Source organism: Amblyomma americanum, chromosome 3, assembly GCF_052857255.1.
Source record: "Amblyomma americanum isolate KBUSLIRL-KWMA chromosome 3, ASM5285725v1, whole genome shotgun sequence".
Taxonomy (NCBI): Eukaryota; Metazoa; Arthropoda; class Arachnida; order Ixodida; family Ixodidae; genus Amblyomma; species Amblyomma americanum.
Window position 1 is genome coordinate 77,017,942 of NC_135499.1, and position 25,121 is coordinate 77,043,062.

At 44.2% G+C, this 25,121-nt stretch overlaps 1 protein-coding gene across 1 annotated transcript in view; it reads left to right on the top strand.

Annotated features, from left to right (window-relative positions):
* The first annotated feature begins 15,455 nt into the window (after positions 1–15,455).
* Positions 15,456–25,121, top strand: part of LOC144124684 (uncharacterized) — a 39,507-nt gene continuing 29,841 nt past the window's right edge. The window contains exons 1-3 of the mRNA XM_077657519.1: positions 15,456–15,566; positions 16,811–16,872; positions 22,702–22,791. Coding sequence (XP_077513645.1) covers positions 15,494–15,566; positions 16,811–16,872; positions 22,702–22,791 — 225 coding nt within the window. The 5' untranslated portion in view covers positions 15,456–15,493. The remainder of the gene's footprint in view (positions 15,567–16,810; positions 16,873–22,701; positions 22,792–25,121) is intronic.

Consider the following 25,121-nt stretch of genomic DNA (forward strand, 5'->3'; position numbering starts at 1 on the left):
CCTGTTTTACCAATATAACAACGCCCGCAGGATAGCTCTATATTATAGAGAAAATTTTTATGGCACTGCGCATAGGGTGATTCATGATTTTTTCACATTCGATAGGCGGAGGTCCTTCCCAGTTGACGGTTTTACACAAGCGCTGCAGTTTGGGGCAGAAAAGATTACTCTGGGCACCGGCTTTTCTTCCAATTCATTTCAGGCTCTGTGATGCCTTGCGCACATAAGGTATCACCGCGAAGTTTCGGTTTTCTGCAGCAAGGGAACTCGTTGTTTTTGTCCTGAATTTGGCAAGAATCTCCTGCGCTACAGCGCGCAGGATGTGGTCAAGAAAACCGGCCTTTTTCAGCCTCATGATCTGGCTTCTGAAGCTATATTGCATTTGATGGGAACGTGATCTGGAAATGGCATTTTTTAGAGCAGCTGTCACCAGGCCTTGTTTTACTATTTTTGAATGAGAGGTTGAGTATGATAACAGTTCTTTTTGTGTTCGAGGTTCGAAGCGCCAGCATACCCATTCGTTGCCCATAATTATCTGTAGGTCCAGAACGCGAATGCCGTCATGATCTGGAACTTCCGTCCTTAGTTTAAATGGCTTTAGATTAGACCTGAACAATGGGAGGATGTCACTGGCTTGATTTGAATCGCTGTGGCCGCTTCTTAATCAAAGAATCACCAGAAAGTCATCAACTGAAGACCCAAGTTAGGCTTTGTGCAAATTTTGGTCCGAGCAAGCTTGTAGACAATCACTCAGGAACGGAGCGAGGTCCGAGCCTATACAGACCCACTGCCCCTTCTTGAGGACGTCCTTGACTGCTTGCCAGGCGACGAGTCTTCTCCTGCCTGGATCGCCGTTCCGGCTATTTGCAAGTCCTGATCGCCAAGTCCGACCGTCCTAAAACGGCGTTTGTCACCCTTCACGGCCTCTATGAATTCTTCGTGATGCTATTTGGCCTCTTCAAAGCTCCCGCCACGTTTGAACGAATGAGAGACAACATCTTGTGCGGTCTCAAGTGGAACGTTTGTCTCTGCTATTTAGATTATGTTGCCACGTTTTCGCCCAATTTTCCGACGCATCACAAGCGCTTCCGCCAGATACTGAGCTACCTCACGTGTGCTGGCCTTCAACTTAATCTCAAGAAATGTCACTTTGGCGCCCGGCTGCTGACAATACTCGGCCACCTCGTCTCCAAAGACGGAGTCCTGTCAGATCCTGCCAAACTTCGTGCTGTGGCTGACTTCCCTAAACCGACTTCTACAAAACAGGTGCGCTGATTTGTGGGCCTCTGCTCCTATTTTCAGCGCTTTGTCCCTAATTTCACCTTTATCGTTGTGCCTCTTACGAAACTCCTAAACGGCCCCACCTACCTGTTTACGTGGGACTCGGCCTGCGGTGAAGCTTTTCCTGCGCTCCGTTGTCTTCTAACTGCGCCGCCTATCCTTCGACACTACGACCCTAGTGTCCCTACTGAAGTGCACACCGACGCAAGCGGAGTCGGCCTCGGTGCAGTTCTTGGGCAGCGCAAGCCCGAATTTGCTGAATAGCTCGTTGTGTACGCCAGCCGTGCTCTCACCAAAGCTGAGTTGACTTACACCGTGACAGAAAAGGAGTGTCTCGCCGTAGTGTGTGCCCCAAACGAATTCTGACCATACTTATATAGCCACCCGTTTACTGTCGTTACTTATCACCACGCCTTGTGCTAATTGGCCTCACTAAAAGATCCCTCAGGGAGGCTTGGCCGCTGAGACAAGGAATTCGATATTACTGTAGTTTACCTCTCTGTCAGCAAGCACTCCGACGCCGACGCCTTGACAAGCTCGCCACTGCCCTCCCCTGCGCCCTCTTCGCCGATATCTGATTCCCTACTCGCAGGGCTCACTACAATGAACATGCCCCTTCAGCAGAGCCAGTATCCGGGGATTTCAACCTTGCTCGACGCCCTTCGTGCACACCTTACCGCCTCCTTCCCTCGGGCCCTTCATCGCCAAGCTTCCTATGTTTGCCCTCCGCGACAATTTTCTTTACCGAAAAAACTACCGTCCTGGCGGCCGAAAGTGGCTTCCCGTGATCCCCTAATATCTCCGGTCTGAGTTCTGTGCACTCCATCATGCCGACCTTTAGAGCGCTCACGCTGTCTCGCTGACAGCCTACGAGAGACTACGACAGAGGTGCTATTGGTTGGGCATGTACAACTTCGTTCGTCGCTATGTTCACTCCTGTACTGCTTGTCAGCAGCGGAAGTCGACACCTCACCCTTCGACTGCCCGGTTACTGCCATTACCATCCCCGGCTCACCCTTTCGATTATGTGGGGGCATCGACCTATGGGAGCTGCTTCCCTGCACGACCGCCGGCAATCGATGGATCATAATCACCCTGAATGATTTCACTCGGTATGCCGAGACCGCTGCCCTACTTGCGGTTAGTGCTCGCGACGCCACCTTCTTCCTTCTTCATCACTCCGTCGCGCGTCACGGGGGAGCTCCTCGGGAACTTCTCAGTGACCGCGGCCATATTTTCTTTTCTTAAGTTGTTCACGAGCTTCTCGATGTGTGCCGGACTCTTGGGGACATAATCGCTATGTACAGCAGGCCAATTATTTAACAGTACCGCGCGAGCGCCGACCAAACAGCTTGTCAGTGCCTTACCCCAGCGCGGAGCGGCGAAGCCGGTGAGAATAACCGCGTGCGCACAAGTTTGCCCACACACGGCAATCGCTGTGTGAGCAAACTTGTGCGCGCGCGGTTATTCTCGCTGGCCTCGCCGCTCCGCGCCGGGATAAGGCGCTGACAAGTAGTTTGGTCCTCACTCGCGCGATACTGTTAAAGAATTGGCCCGGTGCACATTCGATCCAACTGCTCAAATTGGGATCAGGTTCTTCCGTTCGTAACCTATGCATATTACATCGCACCTCAAGTAACCACCGGACCGGCTGTTCCCCATTCTTTCTTTCATTCGGGCGGAAGCCTTCCTGTCTGCTCGATACGATCCAATCCAATTTCCAATTTATTCCAACATCAATATCAACAGACAATGATGTCGCGGACAATGGACAAAAAGCCTCAAAATAGGGCTTGACAGCGTCCACTGACCACGATCCTTCCCTACAAGCCCGACAGCTCGGAATATACTTCCCTTTCGGACATTACCCGCCATGCTGAGCAGTGCCGCCAGTTGGCTCGCTCCTTAACCGCCGAACGTTAAGGCCTCCGCAAGCACGAGTCCGATCAAGACACGTCCACTGTTCACTTCTTCTCTGGCTCATTGGTCGGGCTCTCTGTTCCGGGTGCGTCCAAATTTTTGCTCAAACACATCGGCCCTTACCGCATCTTGCAGCGTCCTCCACGTGTGAACTACATCATCGAACCGGTGACACCTTCTTTGATCGTCATCGCCGTGACCACGACGTCGTTCATGTCAGCCGCTTGAAGCCCTATTACAGCCCCCTCATCGTCTCCTCGACTTGAGTCGCCAGGATGGCTCCCTCTTTCCACCGGGGCAGTTCGAATGTAAATTATGATCCAGCACCGAGGCCAACGACGACGAAGAGCTTGCTCTGCCCGTCGGATGCTCGTCCTTGAGAGCTGCCGCTTGTGTCCTGGTATCTCGCCTCAATGAATCTTAGATTACTTGCGCCAGAGTTTTCGTCGCCGGTGCTTTCAAGTGCCGATAAACCACCCTATTGTCTCATATTATTTATCTGTTTCGTGCTTTGCGGTTCTAGCGTCGTCCGGACAAACATATTACGCTTCTGCTTGCGCCGTGACATGCCACAGCGAGGATCTGATGATTTGATTTCAACAGCGAAATTTAGAATTCGTTACCTCTGCCTGTTACTGAAAGGATTCGTGTGTTCTTCCCGGCATCATAACAGCACTCAAATGGTCATTATATGAATACGTGCTTTTGGGGTTTTCAGTCGAGTTTCAAAAGCCAGACGCATGCGTCATTTGCTTCAGCTAGAAATTGATGATTCTTAAAACAAGAATAACCTCCTATTTAACGCTTGATGACTACCGTACCAGTACCTGCTAATTCAGATTGCTTCTTTGGTTAAGTTGCCGTGAAAAAAGGCCTTCATTTAAATGGTTCCCCTGTGATGCTATCAACGATAACAATAATTCTTTGTTTCAAGTGTTTCAAACCGAGACATCAACGCGCCTGAAAAGAGCTGTTCCGCAAAAGGGAGGCTGCGGTGAACCGAACGTGTATATAACAAACCCAGACAAAACAAAACGGCAAAGCAGAGTTCCACCGGTTGGCCACTAAAGGAACAACAGCATTGGCTACAGAACAGCAAAAATATTCGCCCTGTATTCTCAGGCGCCCTCAATTTTTATTCCTCTGATTTCCCACCCCCCTTTTTCCTGATACTATTAGTTTTGCAGCTATACTAGGTATTCAAGCGACTTTGCGGTCACCATTTTGTTTGCAGTGCGCAGCTTCAGCAGTGCAAACCGGAGCAGTTGGCCATAAACCGATTAGATATATCTGCAGGCTTTCGGCGTGATGCATGCGCCTTAAAATGGCTGCCAATGTGATGTCGGTAATACAACGGCCAGATATCTAGTGGGCAACAGTCATAACCAGTTTGAGATCCGTACACTAAAAGACCTTTCTGCCGGCTGAGGTGGTCGTAGAAGCGCTTATTGTAACGTAGATTCGGCAGCATATTTGCGTTGTCTTAAGCAACCTTCAGTTTATGTAAAAGGTTTTCTCTACGTTCGAACAAATTGTAACATTAATCAACTAGCAGCAAACCCAACCCACATTTCAGGTGACTACTTATATATTAGGCATTTTACTAAGGTATCGCTGCTTGGCCAAATGCTTTGGCATTCGGCTGGCGCCCGTGGCTGCCGCATTTCGATGCAACCAAAATTAAAAAACTGGGAGGAACTCGAGCTCCGCATTAAGGGTATGGCTCAATAGCGTTTATGGGCGGCTTCAGTGGCCTGATGTCCTGTTTGCCCGTCATTCCTTATAGGTGCAAATTGCTTTTTGCTTTTATTTTTATTTTTGTTTACCGCAGCCCATACAAGGCGGCCTTTACACAAATCGAACAAACCTCCAGGCGTTTCCTCGACTTGAAAATGAGAACCGTGCAGTCATTGAGGGCGTGTTTAATTAGGCGAGGTAGAATCTGCCATTTCCGCTCTTACAGCGTCAGAAGTCTTCTGGTCCGGGTGGTCTAAGTAGTGAGTTCTATAAGGCGTTTATACCTTTCCTGGCACCTGCCATTTTAGAAGATTTCAGTCTACTTACGGTGTGACCTCCAATATTCTGTGCTGATCACAAGATACTAATCACGAAAACCACAATGCAGATGGGTTGAAGATTGTTCAATGGTTTTGTCCGATATTGTTATGCAACGCGGACTAAAAGATATTTCTGGGGTTCTTCTCGTCCGTAACTTGTGGCAGAATTCTTTGGACCGCAACAAGTTTGCGGGAACAACCATTTTAATATCGCACGTTCGGTGCACGAGAAAGTCTCACATGAGAGTTGGCAAATAGCTCTTATCCAGCTGGGAAAAGCTTTTCATAAGGTTCGTCAAAATCTTCGGTTTGCATTCTTAGTCAGTGCGAACTTTGGTGAGGTCGAGGCATAGAACTACAGTATAAAGCGTCCACTACAAGACTAATTGTTGTTCAAAAGTTTGTCAAGCCTATTCAACATAAATAATCGATTGAATAGGGCTGCCAGTTATCGTATTTGTTATTCGCTTTAAATCTTGTGCCCCTATGTCTTAGTATTATCAAAACCCAGCAATTCGTGCTTTCTTGTTATCGGAATGTAAAAATAAATATTTGGCTTGTGCAGAATAAGTTGCCCTTTCCTGTTTTTATAAAAACAGTGTGCTTTAGGTATTGGCTGTAAATTGATCACTTCTTTGGGACTTCAGGCGTGGTCTCCTCCTTGTTAAATCAAACGTATTTGGCTAGGACACTATATAGGGTAGAAAAACAAGCCTATTTAGAGGCATCAGATACGACTCAAAATGCTTACGGTACATGGGGGTTCCCTTGCATCAGAATCGCAATAATCGGCCTCACTGCGATTCTCAAATCTTATAGTAAGTAGGCAAGATCATCTTGATTTCAAAGCCCCTGAATCCACTGCAGATGTCGTATTGTGCAAGAAAAAGTACAGTCCATCCACAGTACTTTGGTGACTTTTGTATGGCTCTGCTAGTGCGAGACAATGGAGTTTGCTGGCGCTGGTCTTTAGCACTTGTTTCTCCATCAGCTTGTTTCAAAGTTTTTCTATTTTAAAAAAGGGTAACCGTTACTTTCTCGTAGCTGTGCCTATCTTTTTGCGCTCATTTGTCTTAGGCGTGAGGGCCCTTTGTAGGGTTTTATCAAGGGTGTTCCTCGCATATTTCATTTCCTCACTGTATGTTTTTTTCTTAGAGTTACTTATACAGTTTCTCTAGAAAACAGATTAGATAAGCTCTGACAGACGTTATTTCTTGTGCCGATGTATCGCCAGCCTTACCTCGCATTTACAGACGGGTGTATTAAAGCAGGTGCAACAGATGTGTGTTCTTCCATAGCCAAACTAACTGAAAAGTTCTTTCCCTACTCAGTCTGTCTCGATGACGCTTGAACTGCGTTCACATTCTCAAGCTTATCGACTTGTGACAGGTAATCCTCATATAACTAGCGATTTCGGCTCACAGAAATGGATTTTGATTGTGCCCTCAAAAAGCAGTAGCTGTTCTTTTCTCGCCGAAAGAGGCTTCCGATTGACACCACTCTGCGCTAATATAAAACTGTGCCACCAGTGAAACAAGCACAGAAATTCTTAGGCATAATTTGGCGAAAAATTCCCATTCCTGCTTTTCATAAAAATGTACCCGCAATTACGGTGGCCGGTAATGCTAAGTTTCAGCGAAGCACTTCACACCGCACCTGCCACCGCTGGTAGGGGGCTTGTTACGATGCTAGACACCCTCGAGGATCATCCCATCGCAGCCACCTTCAGGTTGTGCATTCCTCGGCTCTCGCTGTGGCAGGTAGTCGCAGAGTGAAACGCCATCTGCCAGGCGATGACTACGACGCGGAATCTATGAACGGGCGCCTAAGAGCTGCGCTCTAATATCTTGAAAGTAAAACCTTATATAACATCTATAAAGTGCTCGGGGACGACAAGCAAAAGGATTTCGATAATCAACAGACTTTAGTTTTTCACAAATCTTTGCAGTAAGCGGTTTTGTAGCTTTTTTCATAGTATCAGATCTTACGTACAGTGCCCTGTGCCATTTTACTTACAAGGGTTCAATACAGGAATTTTGCTATGATAAAATGAAGATAGCAAAAGTGCCATCTTCACACAAAGCACATCCCCTGAGCGATATAAGTAATGGTGAGCACCTTGCGCCTAATATCGCCTGTAATGAAGACATGTCATCCTTCAAGACATTCTTCACTAAGCGTACCATTGTCTTAGGCAGCAGCCGCCTCAAGCACGACGAACTGTACCAAACTAAAATTCCTGTATTTAATTTACCATCCAAAGACAGGCTTGCCAAGAAATAAATATTTGCTTCAGCCACTGAAGATAGTCACGTCTCAACCATTCCACATCAGTAAGCAAATTTCTTGCAAGTACCAAACTCTTTCAAAAATATTTGTTCCGCATACCATTGAACAATGGAACTGCCTGCTGTTATCTATTGTTGAATGAGCTGATATTGTTACGTTTCAGCGTTCTGAAAAGACGTTTCTTCGCTTGCTTGGGCAGCACCGCTGCCTGCAGTATTCTGAAATAAATAACTATCATCGAGCAAGCATCCTCATCATGATTTAGATTTTCCTGTACTTTTTCATTGCGTATAGACTTTTTTACACCCCCCCCCCCCTCTATAACACCCTATTTCTCCCTGAGGGTATCAATTCTACGTGTATTATCGAAAATGATGCAGAAATTCAGAGTAAGTTGATTAATCACATACAAACACCATTTGATATCTGGCTGCGAATATAGGTTCCAGAAAGGCAAGTTAACGTTGCACTGATAAAAAATCGAGAAAAGTTAAAATAGGGCAACAATTAAACACGATAGAAATCGTTTTACACTTAAAGGAAGCATTTCATTGTATAAAGAGTGACATAGTCATCGCCAGGCTATCTTACTATGGAATGAAAGGCCTTCCATTTAAACTGCTATGGAGTTATCTATCAAACTGTAAGTAGCCTGTCGAATTTAATAGCTTAATCTGAGATATGGAATTTATAAATTCCTGTGTTCTGCAATAGCGTATTTTAAGTCCCGTACTATTTCTTCAAAGCATAAATTACACTGTCTATCACCGAATACCTTGCCCCCCTTTACTCCGATGCGCCAAAATTTTCATTCTCTTCAAACACACTTACCATTCTCTTTCCATAGGGGAAATTCATAGCTCCAAATTTTACCTTTGTAACTATTTCATGCCAGTTAACTGAGCTTAAAAGGAAAAAGAGTCTGTGCGTGCGTGCGTGTGTGTGTGTGTGTGTGTGTGTGTGTGTGTGTGTGTGTGTGTGTTTGTGTGTGTGTGTGTGTGTGTGTGTGTGTGTATATATATATATATATATATATATATATATATATATATATATATATATATATATATATATATATATATATATATATATATATATATATATATATATATATATACTTATTTAGGAAGCCAGCAGTCACCGAAATCAAGGTGCATAGGGGAATGTTTCTTTTTTTTAATATCTTGTGCCAATCAATTAGTTTTTTTAAAAGAAGATTACTTCTAAAGCAGCAGAAAAAAGAACCATGCCGCCAGTGGGATCCGAACCCACGACCTCCGAATATCGCGTCCTGTGCTCATACCAACTGAGCTACGGCGACGGCTGTCCAATCTGCTGCTTTCGTGGGTATTTATGTTTTGCGTGTAAGCGAACCTTGAGAGGGTTCACCAGCGCCACCCTCGTCCATAGCGGTGGACGTAGCACGTCTTGTAATACCGCAAGTGTGAAGTAGAACGTCATCTAACGGCTAGGGCCGAAACTGTGTGACAGCCCTCTTATGCTACCTATGGCATCAAGACTGCCAGAACCGAGACCCCCGTTAAGCTATTAGCAGACAAGGCAAATGAAGCGAAGGCCTCGTTTGACAAACTTATTAAGGAAGCCAACAGTCACCGAAATCAAGGTGCATAGGGAAATGTTTCTTTTTTTTAATATGTAGTGCCAATCAATTAGTTTTTTTTAAGAAAATTACTTCTAAAGCAGCAGAAAAAAACAAGCATGCCGCCGGTGGGATCCGAAACCACGACATCCGAATATCACCTCCGGTGCCTCCGGTTCTTCTTTAGAAAAAGAAAGAATTGATTGGCACTAGATATTAAAAAAAAGAAACATTACTCTATGCACCTTGATTTTGGTGACTGTTGGCTTCCTAAATAAGTTTGTGAAACGAGCCCCTCACTTCATTTGCCTTGTCTGCTAATAGCTTAACGGGGGTCTCGGTTCTGGCAGTCTTGATGCCATAGGTAGCATAAGAGGGCTCTCGCACAGTTTCCGCCCTCGCCTTTAGATGACGTTCTACGTCACACTTGCGGTATTACAGGACGTGCTACGTCCACCGCTATGGACGAGGGTAGCTCTGGTGAACACTCTCAAGGTTCGCTTACACGCAAAACAATAATACCCACGAAAGCAGCAGATTGGACAGCCGTCGCCGTAGCTCAGTTGGTAAGAGCACCGGACGCGATATTCGGAGGTCGTCGGTTCGGATACCACCGGCGGCATGGTTGTTTTTTCTGCTGCTTTAAAATTATTTTCTTTAAAAGAAAACGTATTGATTGGCACTAGATATTAAAAAAAGAAACATTTCCCTATGCACCTTGATTTCGGTGACTGTTGGCTTCCTAAATAAGTTTGTCAAACGAGCCCCTCACTTCATTTGCCTTGTCTGCTAATATATATATATATATATATATATATATATATATATATATATATATATATATATATATATATATATATATATATATATATATATATATATGGGGTTTAACGTTCCAAAGCGGCTCAGGCTAATATATATATATATATATATATATATATATATATATTCCACCCCTCCCCTATCGTCCCAATTCAATATGCTCCCGCCATTAAACTTTACCCCCCTCCCCACGACACTCTCCCAAACTGGAATGTTTTGCCGCCATTTTTCTTTTTCCTTTGTGTGTGTCTGGGTGTTTTCATGTACAGTGCACGTGTGTCTAGTTAAGCTCACGGCGCCGCTTATTCGGCCTTGACTCTTGGTGCTGAAGAGGTTCTAGATGACGGAAGTCTCCGGCCATTTATGTATTCTATTCTGTTTATTTGTTTACTCTTTACGGCACTGCGCTGTTGGGACACCACCGCGTTGTGTACGTATGCGGCAATATGTCCACGTGCATATCGACGCCTAATATCTGACACTGGCACTTCTGGGAAGTCCGGTTAGCATTAACACCATTCTCATTATATAGGCGAACGCTTGTCGCGGTTTTTCCACCGGTGTTGCGCGGGATTGCACCGCACTTCGGTAACACAAGAAATTTAGCTTACTGCCGCATTTCGAGGCCACCCATTTGGTTCTCTCTTCATCTTTCCAATGAGTTACCTTGCTCGTAAAAGATAATGACACCAGTAATTACCCATTCGTAATCACTACAAAGCAAAGAGAAGAAACTTGTCTTAAGGTTTTTTTGGTTTGAATGATTGTTGGCTTGCTTCGTGCGTATGTGGTAACGAAGCTGCCAACATCTTACCCTTGTCTCCAGAATATCCTAAAGAGGGACTGAGTTCTGGCAGCCTTGATGCCATATATGGAGCATAAGAGGGCTGTCTCGCAGCTCATGGCGGGTGAAACAGCGCCAACAGACGAGAAGTGAAAGACAGTCTCTCGTCTGTTCGCGCTGTTCCACCCACCATGAACTGTTACCAACTCGCCCAACTTCCCATCCTTCTCTCACAGCTGTCGCCTATACCGTTCGATGATCTTCCACTTGGCATGGGAGTATTACAGGACGTCCTATGTCGAGAGAGCAACGCTGGCTGATTGATCACTCTCAAGGTTAGGCTACATGCAACATTAATACACCCGAAAGCGGACGATTGGATAGCCGCTGCCGCAGCTCACTTGGTACAGCACCAAACGCGACATGTGGAGGTCGTCACCTCTGATTCCACCGGCGGCATGTTTTTGTATTTTTATATTAATTTAAATCAATTACCTGTCAGGTAAAAATCATTACAGTAACAGTTTTTAGGGGTCGGCAGTATTCGAAAATTTCGAGGAACGAATCGATACCTAGGACAACAAGTTAAGCCATTTTTCTTATTACAAATCGGCGTCTAACATGTTTCTTCATAAAGCAAATTAAAGTCAAATATTGGAAACCTCGGAAAGCGCAGTTACAACGAGCGAGAAACGCCGGGTATACGGGGTGTCAACTATATGGCTGTGAAGCATTCCTCAGGCTGGCGCTGCGAAAAACAAATAACCGTAGAACCGCCACAAAAAAAAAAGAGAGATTATTCACCCTAAGTAGAACGTAACTGTAAATTTAATGCCAAACGAACGGGCAATTGCTGCATAGGCAGCCATGTAGTCTAAAGTAGATCTGAGTTGCAGTCGTCGTCATTGGCTTATTCCTGCGGGAATGCCGTACTGGCGCGGTAAATGCCGAATCATGTAGAATTATCTTGAGGCATTCATTAAACGAATACACGGAAAAACAGCAGAAAAAAGCGAGCAGCAGATATCGTAATAAGCTGTGACGGGACACGGAGCAGACCCGCATGGCGGGCGGAGCAACGTGTCGTTGTATGTTACAAAAGGATCGTCCGATAGACGCGCTGTCGGTTACGGGCCACCGACACACACGTCCGCCGAGCATCGGCGTCGGTGTAGTGCGGCAAAGCAAAATACAACGCCGAAACCGCGTTGGCACACACGTTATGCCGACTGAGATCTGCCCAAGCGAGCCGCTTGGTTTCAGAACTCGACTTCGCCCCTCGTCCACTTGGCTTTGGTCAGCATATCACGGTACCGGCCTGCATTTTGAAAAGCCCTGGTATGCGTGGCATGTCTACGACAGCAGATGACGCAGCGTTCCGTGAGTCACTACTTTTGGGGCTCACGTGAACATGGTTGCTGCACTTCCTTCCGAGTGACGTCATAGCACACCCCGGTGCTCAGAAAACGAAACCGAAATCGCTGAGAATAAATAATGCAATAAGAAATTGTTTACCGCGCATACATATATCGTGGAGCTCGTATGCTGTGTCGCATTGCGTCACATAATGCGTCGCAATGTGTTGCAGTATTATAGACGCAGAGCAAGTAGTTTAGACCAGTCTGTAGTAGCAATATCGGTCTCTCTTCGTGACATTTATTGGGATGATTTTTCCTTTTTTCATTCTTTCCCGGGAGTGCATGTTCATAATAATTTATCAGGTATTATGTATAGATAGTTACCTACTCAGCCTTCTCTTGAGAAAAAAATATATCTTCTCACGTCCTGGTCCCTTTTCTTTGACCGAATTTGATACCAGGCGTAGTGTTCCGCTCTCAATCACAGTTATTAGTTCGATATGTTCCATTGTACAACGAGCAGTATTTGTACCGTTATCATTAGTATAAACCGACGAAAAATATTTATCCGATGAATTGGCGAATTCAAGGTTCCTTTCTTCCGAAGATGGCTTACCACTATGTTTTTCAGGTTGAGTTGGCTCCTAAATTTTCTTCAGGACGTCCTTATAAAGCAATTCAGTGTATTACTGAATCAGTTCCTTTTAGCGACCTTTAGTCGACTTGGCATGCTTTGTGTGGCAAGAGTGAGGTTATTATTATTTTTTTGGGGTGGGGAGGGGGGGGGGGCTGTTGCAAGATTTCAACTTGAAGAGATTTCTCGAGTAGATTAACTTTCCGTTTAGCATATATGACTTCATGGGTAGCGCAAGGGTTATGTCTCTGTGTTCTTATCTTTCCACAAGAATTATACGAATTTACGAATTAAGTGTGACACATTCAGTTGAAAGGTTTTCCATAATACTTTGATGTCAATTGCGGGCCATTCAAGTTAATAAAATGAGCCAAACTCCACGAAAACTTTGTCTGAAATGCCAGTATTGTTCACATTAGTGAAGTCAGAAATGGCGGCTTGTGGTAGCGGCGGCGAAAACGTGCCCTTATGAGGATGTTACATAAGAAGGTAAGTTGCAATCAATATGCGCCGAATCCAGTCAGCCAATGGGAGCCTTACTCTGACGTCATGTGTGTGAACAAACCACGCGCTTCATTGGCCGTTTCTCGTGCGAATTCGGTCCTGAGCGTACTGTTCTAGATTTTTCGCTACACTTTTGCGATTGAGGTAAACAGTTTCAAAGACGTAGGCGATTGTCAATGTCAAGGAGTCAAGAGACGAGCTACAAGCGGCGCAAAAGGCATACACGTAAAGCTGACGTTCCTCATCTGGATTCTCTGAAACATTTTAATGCGTAAGTACATTATGGCTATGTTTTCTGTTTTGTGTCATCACGAAATTGTCATCATAAGGTGCATGTGGGGTAATTAGTTATTTAATTACAGCCAAAAATTTCCAAAACGTGGGCGCGGCTGGAGCAAAGAGGCGCCAAACTTAAAAAGCCGGAAGTGTGGACGGAGCGAACCATGAGTAAAAAGTGAAGAGAGGCAAATAGGGGCACAGAGGGGCGAGGATGCGTGAATGCTTACGCATTCCTCCGATGCGGGTGCCGCAGTCATCCCATAATTATCTTTTTAAATGCTTTCTAGTGCTCTTCGAGTGTATAAATCTAGGGGTTCAGCAGTCATCTTCATTTTTACCCATTTTATTTTGGAAGCAATGTTATGATTTCTTGCGGTTCCATTATACACGCAGTCAAAATTAGCAAAATTTTCACATTTTTAAGGATGCGTGTCAATATGCTTTTTTGTTCGTTTTTTTTTTCGTGCAACAGCAATTAAATATTGAATGTATTTTTATTTTTTCGCGTTATTTTGAACGTATCCTAGATTCCTGGACTAATGCATGGTCCGCAGTATATACATAATGAAAGAATAAATGCTAGCAACAACGGACAGAATTCACGACACTGGAGTTTCGTTCGCACCTACTGTAAGCTTTTCACGTTTCCCGAGGCTACAAAGACATTGATTCCTCGGAATGAGGGATTCGTGGCGGCTCTCCAGTATCCGCCCAAGAACTCAGGGCATTGTTTCGAAAATTAAAAAGACGTTGGCAAGCCAGAAACATGACAGAAGTACGGAAGCATAAGAATCTCAATGAAGTTGCAAGCCATGGATAAGCTTCCCACCGGGAATTTTGGGGACACATGGAAGCGGCGTTATTCGCGACAGTAATGTTCGAATGTAATAACCTTGGAAATGGATGACTGGAGTACCTGGTGGCCACTGCACATGTCGAGAGGGTGAGAGATGAACTGCGAGATGAGCAGGAAAAGGAAAATGTGCCTAGCACCGGCATTATATGGCAAATTTATTGCCAAAATCTTGAAGGCAAAAGGCTTGACTCTGGTTTTTAATTACTTGCGTAGAACGAGTAGTTCGCTGAAATAAAATATTTACAGCAGAATGTGCCAACAAGGCTCTTCATATGTGACAGCCCAATTCTGTCTTCTGTAAAACGTAAAACTGCGTGAACTACATAGGACAGGAGATATAGAAACGAAGACGACCACCAACGCAGACTTCCACTTGTATATTCTTGACAGAAAGCGCACGCCTTCTTCTTTATTATGTCACTTGACATCCTTATTGTCTGGAATGTATTGCCTACAGCCATTGTAATCTCTTAAGACACATACGTAACAGCAACTTTCTGCAGAGAAGAGTGCGGAAGCGTAGGCGGGCAGGGGTGGTCGCCAATGGCCTTGATAATCGCGGCACGCGAACCGGCAGGTAACGAGCCATCCGCAATAAGCGAGAAGGGGGGAGGGGGGGGGGGGGCAGAAGACGGCGGTGGAAGACGCACTAGCCACATGCATCGCTGAGCTGGACTCGAGGCAAAAAGTGTGATAAGGCCGCGAGAAAAATAGAGAGGAAACCAGAAAGGCAGAGAAGCCGGCCAATGGTCGAAAGGCACGGAGGGTATCATCGTGGATGCAGACCTTCCTGTTTAAGTACACTCTCGCTTCTCTGGGCAGAAACGAGCCTTCATCTTAGGTCATTTTTTACTTGCTTTCTTTATTATATTCATGTTCGCGGTGGAGGAAGAAAGCTGCACCAGGATGTGCGCGAAATGTTGCATAATAGTGCAAAAGACAATTCCGGTGGTTGGCTTCATGTTTCACGTCCTGGCAAAGTACACTAGGAAGTAGAGTGCGAGCAAACGTATACAACGGATAGCAGCGCGGGATTTTTCAATCGAGCTCTCTCTTGCTGTCCTTGTCGTTTTCTCGTTGCTTCCGCGTCGAGTTTCAGCCCGTCCAAAATGAAGGTGTTGTTCATCTGTGCACTAATCGTGGCTGGAGCCTTCGTCATCAAGGGTGCTCATGAACTGTGCGGTAAGCGAACTGAAATGATTCGCCAGTTTTTGAACTTTTCCGCACCGCTCTTAAATATTAGCCGGCAGTTTCGTGTTTATGGAAGAAATTCTGCGTCACAATCCAGCCTTATTCTATACAGCGCAAATTTATGAGCCACACTTCTCCGCCATGTTCATGAACTAGGCCAGTCATCTATCGAGTCCCGTCCTCGTGCTTCCTGGTGCCGCTCTTTATGCATATATACTGGCTTCTTTATTAATGTTCTAACATGTCCTTTGCCTGGCACAGATTTTAACCTTTCAAAATATAGATGAAACCGATATCTGTTCGATGCCCGCAAGGTGAACAGATTGAAGCTGGAAACGGAATTATCGCAAGTTTCCACACAGGGTCATCCATCCCAATCCTTCCTCGTGCTTCATGGTGCCTCTCTTTGTGCAGATATACTGGCTCATCTATTGATGGTCTAACATGTGCGCTATCAAGCCTGGAGCTTAATCAGCAAAGCCCCGAGTTAGAACTGTGCTCTGAACATACCCGCACCAGATCAGTGTTCAATGTCCACGAATTGAATGAAAACTGAAGCTAAAAAGAGAACTCTCTCAGGTTTCCGCAAAGAGCGCAGAAATTTTCTAGAAGCGCGAAACTAAGATCCATTATAAACAGTTCGTTCAGGGGCCATACTTCAGCTGCTGCCAAAGAAGTATTAGATTCTGCGGAAAAAATGAAAACAAGCAGAACTTTTTCATTACAAAACTCTCGCTTTACACTGCCTTGTAGCCAAACATTTTATCGCTTGGAGACGTCCTCGCGCTTAAAGTACCATAAACCACAAAATATTAGCTTGGGTTTATAATCCCCTAGCTGACGAGGAATTCATTCTCGCATGGCTGCAGAGGGGATGTAATATATATGGAGTTTTATATGTACCATTCGACATACCTTGACGAATCAACTTTTCGCAAGTTAAAAAAAAACGTTAATGAAAGGGCATCGTTTCAACTTTTCTGAGATTTAATGAGCCCTCACAAGTTCTCTCCGCACCTTGGATTGATTTAGGTAATATTTCAACTGAACGTCATTTAACTTAGGGCCACTTCGTACAATTTGCTTTCAACATGCCACACATGCACAAATTGGCAGCTCTCTGTCGCAGCACCACATGAACTCAGCATGTAGGCGACCATCCGTGCGCAGTGCAGTTCCCACATAATCCTATGTCACACGTATCAAACGTAATCTGCATTTTTTCCGCATTACAGGCCTGAACGACGACCAGATCCAGGCTGTGGTGAAGTGCATGGGAGAACGCGTTGACTCCCGGGTACGAGACAACTCATTACTCTCCGTTTTGTAGATTCAGAAAACCTGAAGCACACCGTGAATGAAAAATGCTTCAGCAAATTGTTCTTGTGCTGTCACGGGCTCCGAAGTTTTGGCATACATGCTTTTCTCCACAGGGATTCTGTAGCGGCAGAGCATCCGCAGTCTGCTGTCGTAATACCGATGCCGCGTAATCATCCACCTGATGAAAAAAACTGTACTACACGATTATATAAAGAAATATTATGCAATTATAGAGCGGCTTTAGGAGGGCCGAACAACGTAACACTAGAAATTCTTTTTAGGCACACTTCCTGCGCCCTCAATATTGTTGCTAAGCTAGTCGCCATGTTTATAGATTTCGCGCTAAAGCTTTTCCCACTCCACTTACTTCTTAAGTCTTATTCAAACTAAACAATATTTTGAGAAATACTCGATTGCTTAATCGGGCTGCTGATTTTGTTTAGCACCGTTTGCAGTTTCTATATTATATTTCAATGAACTCCTGTCCTGTCCATGTGACTCCAAAGGTGGGTTGTTGGCCTTTATTTATTCTTAATATACCTAAAAAGATTTACCCCGCGATTCACCTCACGTGTAGGCCTCTATTCAGTTGACTCTGTATATATGTCAAGTGCATAACGTGCCAGAAGATCACCATCAACTGAACGCCTCATTTCCAATTTTTTACAATATGACCAGTGAAAATACTGTTCATAAAACTGTTACTCGGTTTCAATACCAGCATGTCCCCTTTCATGTCTATGTTATTACGCAACTTTCATGCATATATGTATCGTGGCGTTAGTATCACTTACAATATTAGTATCGTAGCGTTAATTTGCCACTAACAAATCCTGATTAAAACATTATTATCATTTGCACTAATTTAGCTTTGGATTTTGAGGCGCACGTTGTCTAAGAGGCTAAGCTGTTACTGTACATATTCTTAATTCGTCTCGTGGATGATAGTACACCTCCCGTCAGGAATCTTCAAAATATTTTGGCAGTTAACCTTATCGAGAGCGTCCGGTGAAAAGCAATGACGTTGATATAATGTCGGAATGATCGCTACTTCTGTACCTTTTGTTCCTTGTCTTCTCCGAAATTCCCCCCCCCCCGCTTATCCGTGCGCCGTCACAACGTGTCATTGAGCCTCCGGCACGGCGGCGTTAAGTCATTTTTTTCTTTTTACACATATTGCTTTTGTCCTTTTTTATATTCCTCGATCAAGAAGAAGGCCCCCAACCTTGGTATTAAGTCGTACTTTTCGCGTACTAATAAACTGAAATGCAGTTTTTGCAAAGATAAGTGGAACCAGGAACCTATTTCCTGCAACGACCTCGTCTCTAACATTAAACTAATTTTAACACCCATTTATGCCACTTTATGTTAAGCATGGAATTCTCTTATCTTCATTGCATTATCTGTTTCAATTGATTTTACATTACTTCCTTTTGGTTATATATATATACATCGAAGTATATGCTTCATTTAAGGAAAAAATTTTATTTGACTCGACGTTTCGATCGGAGGACCGATCTTTTTCAAGAGTGACCATACAGTGCATGGGCGCGTGTTCTTATAGCATGGGACTTGACACACAGAAGGCTTAAAAAGAAAAGAAATAAAGAAAAGTAAAGAAAAAAGGGGGAGAGGGCGGCCGGGAGAACGGAACACAACTGACACCGATGGCATATTAGGGAAGCAAAGGTGGCGCGTCGTGTACCAGTGAACTCGCTGCACACACACGCGCACACGAGGTGAAAGAGGGAGGCCGTGCTGGTTGCGCACGCGGCTACTGCGACAAGAAAAAAGAAAAGAGAGCGAGAGAAGCAAAACCAGAGAAAAAAGGGAAAGCAAAGAAGAAATGTGGTGGGGCTTAACAAAAGAAGGGTTGCGTCCGCCAATTGTGGGTTTCGGTATGCCTCTGTCCGCGAATGTGCGGCCCCGAGCGGCTCCGAAAGATGGCCCGGACGAGGCGGAACAGGTTGAGACCGCCCAAAGTGGCTCCACATGGTGACACGCGAGCCGCTAAAACCAGATGAGCTTCCCATAGGAGGACCAGATGGAAAGGCTTGTTGACAGGAATGCAAAAAAACAAGAGATATAGTACAGAGGAATTTCAAAAAATAAAAAATATATAAAAATATATAATGACAAAAAAAGAAGAAAGAGAAGGGGACATATGGACCTCGCGGGACCAAAGAATGAACTGAACGGCAGATGGAAACAAGCCGAAACTGACAGGCAACAGGATTATGACCTCAGACGACTCGGTCAGTGGTGGTACTTTGTCTATTAGGGTTGAAATTTTCTTTGGTTTCTGCCATCGAAAGAGACGATAGGGTGCCATGGTTTTCGTTGATGCCCTTTTGTACTGTGCTAAATTTGAAAATAAAGTATGATTCGCGTTGTTCGCGCTCCCGGGTGTTTTTAAAGCTACTCTGCAATATCGTTACTTTAAGTTTGTCAAACTCGTGGCCTTTTTCGCGGAGGTGTCTCGATAGTGGGAGGCCAGGGAGAGCTTGAGTATGTGAGCGGTGGTTGTTAAATCTTAATCGGAAGGAATTGTCTGTTTGGCCAATGTACTGCATCTGACATTCGCCACACTCGAGCATGCAAACAAGATTACTGGAATTGCAGTTTACGTCCTCTCGGATAACATGTTTGAAATCTGAATGGGTACTTTTAGTCAGTGCTGTGGCTTGCATGTGTTTGCAAACTTGGCATCTGCTCTTTCCGCAAGGTGTGCAACCTACCGGCCTCGGTTTATTAACCGTTGAGTGCACAAGTTGATTTTGTAAATTTTTTGGCCTTCTGTATTTTACCCGGGGGACAAATGGAAAAATTTTTGAGAGCCGCTCACTTTGTCCTATGATATTGAAGTGTTTTTGAAGGATTTTGTTAATATTCTTTAGGTTGTCTGTGAATGTCAGTACTAGATTAGAGCGATGCGGTGTTGGCGGGGATTCCGCAGGGATGTGATTACGGTTAGTCACTGCCGCCCTTTTAATGGCATCGTCGATGATTGAAGGCGGGTAGCGCTGTTTCTTAAGAATTTCGCCCATGTGTTTAGCCTTTTTTTGTAAATCTTCTGCTCGAGAGCAAATGCGTTTGAATCGGATAGCCTGTGAGTAGGGAATTGAAGTTTTGCAATGGCGTGGGTGGCAACTGTTGAAATGAAGATACTGTTGTCTGTCTGTGGTTTTTTTTTTATAAACGCTAGTCATTAATGCACCCCTGTCAACACGAACAAGCACATCAAGGAAGTTAATGCTATTAGTTGAGTACGTGTGTGTGAAAGAGATATTTGATGTATGTTGCTGAATGAGGTGATAAACTGAATCAGTTTTTCCTCTGTCTCTGCCCAAATTATAAATATGTCATCAAGAAAACGTTTATAAAAAGCCGGTTTGGTTGGATATGAGGAAAGAAAGTCTGATTCAATTTTGTTCATAAATATGTTGGCGTAATTTGGTGCCCTTTTTGAGCCCATAGCCGTACCACTCCTTTGAAGATAATATGAGTTATTGAATTCGAAAGTGTTAAGTTTAAGGACCAAATTTGCAAGCGTTTCGATGGCACTTGGACTCGGAGAGTCTAGGATTCTGTGTTCTTTATAGACTCCGACCATGGCCTGTATTCCGTCGTCATGGGGGATATTAGTGTAAAGTGACACCAACTCCATGGTAACTAGGAAAGCGCCATGAGGGAAGGTGACATCGGATAATTCTCTCAGGAAGTGGCTAATATCTCGTATGTAAGATGGATGTTTCGGAGGTATATGTTTGATGTGGGAATCGATGTAATCGGAGATCGGTTCTGACAGTGCGCCGACACCAGAAACAATAGGTCGCCCCGGATGGTCCTCTTTGTGTATTTTCGGAAGCATATATAAGCGCCCCGTGGAGGCATTTTTTGGCGTCAGCGCCTTACTTATTCGCCATGGTAATTCACCTTCATCGGTTAGTTTATTCAGAGTTTTTGCTATGATCCTCTGGTGTTCAGAGGTGAGGTCTGATGAGTTTCTTATAGAATTTTGAGTCGTTGAGTTGGCGGTTGGCCTCCTGAATATATTCATCTTTGTCCAAAATAACTATACCTCCACCCTTGTCGGCGGGCTTAATGACGATGTCGGTTCGTTTCCCGGGTGAGTCCAAAGCGTTACGTTGTTTTTTTGTGAGGTTGGATGGGCCAAATTTTCGTGTCCCGAAGGCCTGCAATATGTCCTTTTGTACCGCTTTAATATATGGGTCTAGATATTTATCTCTGCCAATTTTGGGTGTCCACTGTTCCTGAGATTTCGGGCACCAAGCATTATTTTGGCTTGGTTTGTCGAAAAAGTATTCCCGTAGTCTAAGTGTTCGGGTAAAGTCATCCAGATCCTTGAGTAATTGGTATTCATTATACTGCCCATTATTCGGGCAGAATTTTAGGCCGCGTGATAAAAGGGACTTTTCATCGGGAGTGAGTTGTGAGCTTGATAGGTTGATTATATTTTCCGGAAGGTGTGGTTCTCCAGGTGTTCGGTCTAATGTGGCTGTATGTTCGTTTATCGTTTCGTTGTTATTGTCGGGTGGGGATATGTGCGTTGCCAGTTGCAATACCATTGTGTGCTCCATACCTGCCTCAACAACAATGCCATCACGAGAGAACTTTTTAAGTTTCTTCGTCCAAATTTGCTTAATTTTGCTCAACTGAAAGACCTCAAGCTCATTTGTCTCGGATGCTGAGAGTACCATCCTGCGACGCGCCCGCCTCTCCTCGAGTATTATTGATGCTAACGTCTGTCTAAAGTGCTCAATTGTTATTTTCAGGACGTTTAAAGAAGCCTTAAGTAGTTCTTTGCTCCATGCTTCGCGATGAAATTCTGAAAGGTTACTCATGGATGGCGATAGGGATACGAGAAGTCCCTTCGGTACAGTTTCTGATTTAAGATATATTTGAAGAGATTTTATGTGGAGCTCGTGCCTGATTAGCTTGTCAGTAATTTTTCTTAATTTTAAAAAATTCCTAGAGCGTGTGACATTAGCAGAAGGAGAAATGGTGGGCGCGTGAGCCTGGTCGGCCTGTCAGTTTTGCTTTAACTTCAGCCGTTGGGCTGAGCCACAGCGTCGTCTGAGGTCATACCTTTGTTTCCGCGTGGCGACCTCGTGACCGAAGTATTGCAGGGTGACGGAAGCTTGTTGGGAGCTTTTCTTTACTTTTCTTTATTTCTTTTCTTTTTAAGCCTTCTGTGTGTCAAGTCCCATGCTATAAGAACACGCGCCCATGCAGTGTAAGGTCACTCTTGAAAAAGATCGGTCCTCCGATCGAAATGTCGAGTCAAATAAAAATGTTTCCTTAAATGAAGCGTTTACTTCGAGGTATATATATATATATATATATATATATATATATATATATATATATATATATATATATATATATATATACGCACACACATACTGCCATGGTATGTTTATTCTTTTTCTTGTATCCTCAAGTGTTTGTGGATGTGGAGTGCGTCCCGTTATTTGCCATTTTTCCAACACGACTAACTTATATCGTTGTTGAAATCATGAAGAATTTGGCATGGATAGTGCATGTAATGGGAAGGCAAGACCACCGATAATCAGCCATGGCAACGACATAGATTCCAAAAGAAGCCACTAGTACCAGGGGAGGCAGAATATATAGGCGGATGGCTGAGATTAAGAAGATTACGGGGATAACGTGCTCACATTTGAAGAAGTGCAACCTTAAATGGAATGATCTTTGAGAGTCCTTTATCCTGCAGGGGACGAAGTTAGGCTGGCATTGTTGATGATCTTGATTTTTATGACAGCTCCAGGGAAATGCACGGGAATTCATCCGAGGCGAGGGCGGCAACGTGGCTCAGCTCCTCAAGAAGCAGTGCCATGCCGACGTGGACTTTGTGCGTGCTCTGTTTTGAAAATTTTCGGAAATAACCTCCCTTTGATTAATTAAGTTGATGAATCTGTAGCAAACAATTTAATGCCCACTGCCGAAGCAGTCTAAATATTAAGGAACTGTTTGTGTCATTGGGAAAATTGCCATCTCTTATAGGCTTTTGTAGGCAAATAGCGCTGTCTCCTTAAGTCCGCGTTTACAAAGTTTATAGACGCGTTTCGATAGTTGCTTTTATAGCATTACAGATTGTGAAGGCCGCTTTAATAGAATGCTGGTGTTTAGAAAGTTGCAGCACTCTACATTGTGAAAGAGAAGCATACGATTTTTAGAAGCCTGTGTGCGTATATCGAGACTAAATGTTAGAATGCGCTTCGAAATATCTTGGTCGTGAGACAGTGTTAATCAAAAATTCATAGTTTAAATATGAGTACCATATTTTTTTATTGACATTGAAGGTGTAGGCAAAACAGTATGTCACAAAATATATGTATAAGCACCCCATGAAATTATTTCTATTTCTTTTCATCGCTTATAGCGCGGCGGTGACGGCAGTTCTCTCTGTGAGTACATTTTTACTACTCCCTTTATTTCTTCTAGCATACGTCGTTTTGCTGTTAAGCAGGAGTTTTTAGTGCACTTCTTGACTATTTTCCATTTTATGTATAACCAAAAGCTTTAGTGGTATCTGCACTATTAACTTTTATTAAAAACTACAATGCCATTAGTTTTTAACCTTTGTAGATCACATAATCGACTGAAATAAACGTATTGTTGAAACCATACAAGAAAACGTTACCTCATCGACCCTTGCATAGTAAACCCTAGTCGTTTTAAAACAGCAAGAACACAGTATGGTCGCTGATATAATCCTGAAATTCGATAATTTCGTTCAGTAAAGCTCCTGCGTTTAGCATTGCAAACTTTAGAGCTCCAAAGATTTGGCACTGCAAAACTCTTTGTCCTCGCTGTTACAAAATGCATGATTAAATGAGTACCCCCGCATTTGATCGTGTGGTGACGTAAGTTTCGTGCATTTAGATTCCACATTGGATGATTCTGCCCAGAACTCTGATTCTCTTGTTGCAGCTTCACTGCAGGTGCTTAGGCACTGAAAGTAAAAAATCCGTTGTTCCTTTTCTTGTTGCGACAAATAAGTACACAGTCGATCATACTTGTCTAGAGCGCTCGGGCGGTGTGCTGCGGAGCAAATGAAGTGAAATCGTTTCGCAGCTGCTTTGCTAGCGGTAATGCGCTGGTTCCTGCGCTGTTCAAGTGTACATTCTGCTGCTCTCCAGCGCAACCATTATCAATCAAAGCCGATACCTGCTTTGGAATTCCACATTATTTCCCCCGGATGGCACATCTCGAGCACACTAGACAATTGTGATCGACTCTGTACAACATCAACTGCTAGAGAAAGATCCAAAAGCGCTGCTAAAACTTTTCACTCTCAACAGTTCTATTCATTTGTTCCTAAGTGAAACAGAGAGTGGGAAAGCTGACAAAAGTACTGATTCAATAATCTTTGCAGTAAACTGAGGTAGGCGTGGTTCGCACCTGCCTCTGGGAACACGTTAAGATAACAGGCGCTCAGGGTGTGGCAAGCACAGGAAAAGCGTATAAAATTCTTTTTATACGATAACTGCCCCATTAACCTATTAACTTTTCTGTCCAGGCACAACTGTACAGAAATTAAAGGTTAACAAAAAACGGAGCTGTGAGTTTTATTCTTCTTCCTCAAGAATGGATGCGCCAGAAATGTGAATGCGCCTTCCGCTCCGCATGGCACTTCGCACTTTTAAGGCGCCTTTTTGTTAGGCGGTTTATGGCAACTTCACTACATTTCAATTGAACTAAACGGAAGGAAGTCGCAAGAAAACAAGGAAAGGTACAAGTGCGCAACGCGGGCGTAACAGCCACCATCACTATCGTGGCTGCTGCGACGAAAAAAACTCCCACTGGGCGTGCCGGCGAAAAATTGAGGCAGACGAAGGCGCAAATACATTTGCAGGATAGACCAAACAAATGAGAAAAGAAAGCAGAAGAACATATTGCCAGACCAACATTGACTTAAGAAGAGGCGTGTGACTGAGCCAGACGTAGAGTGCCTGACGCCTGATGTGGCATATCCCTAGACTCTTAATCAAAACGCATACATTCCGTTTGGTGGACTGTATCACCAAGTTTTGCGGACTATTTAAAAATATACATATTCTTGGATAAAGTGGCATAAGATGTCTGCTTTCCAGACATAGGGATAACTAAAGCAATGATCAATGTTCTCTGCAGTTCTTCACTTCCGACAGAAACTTACCGCCTCGAAAGATAAACGCC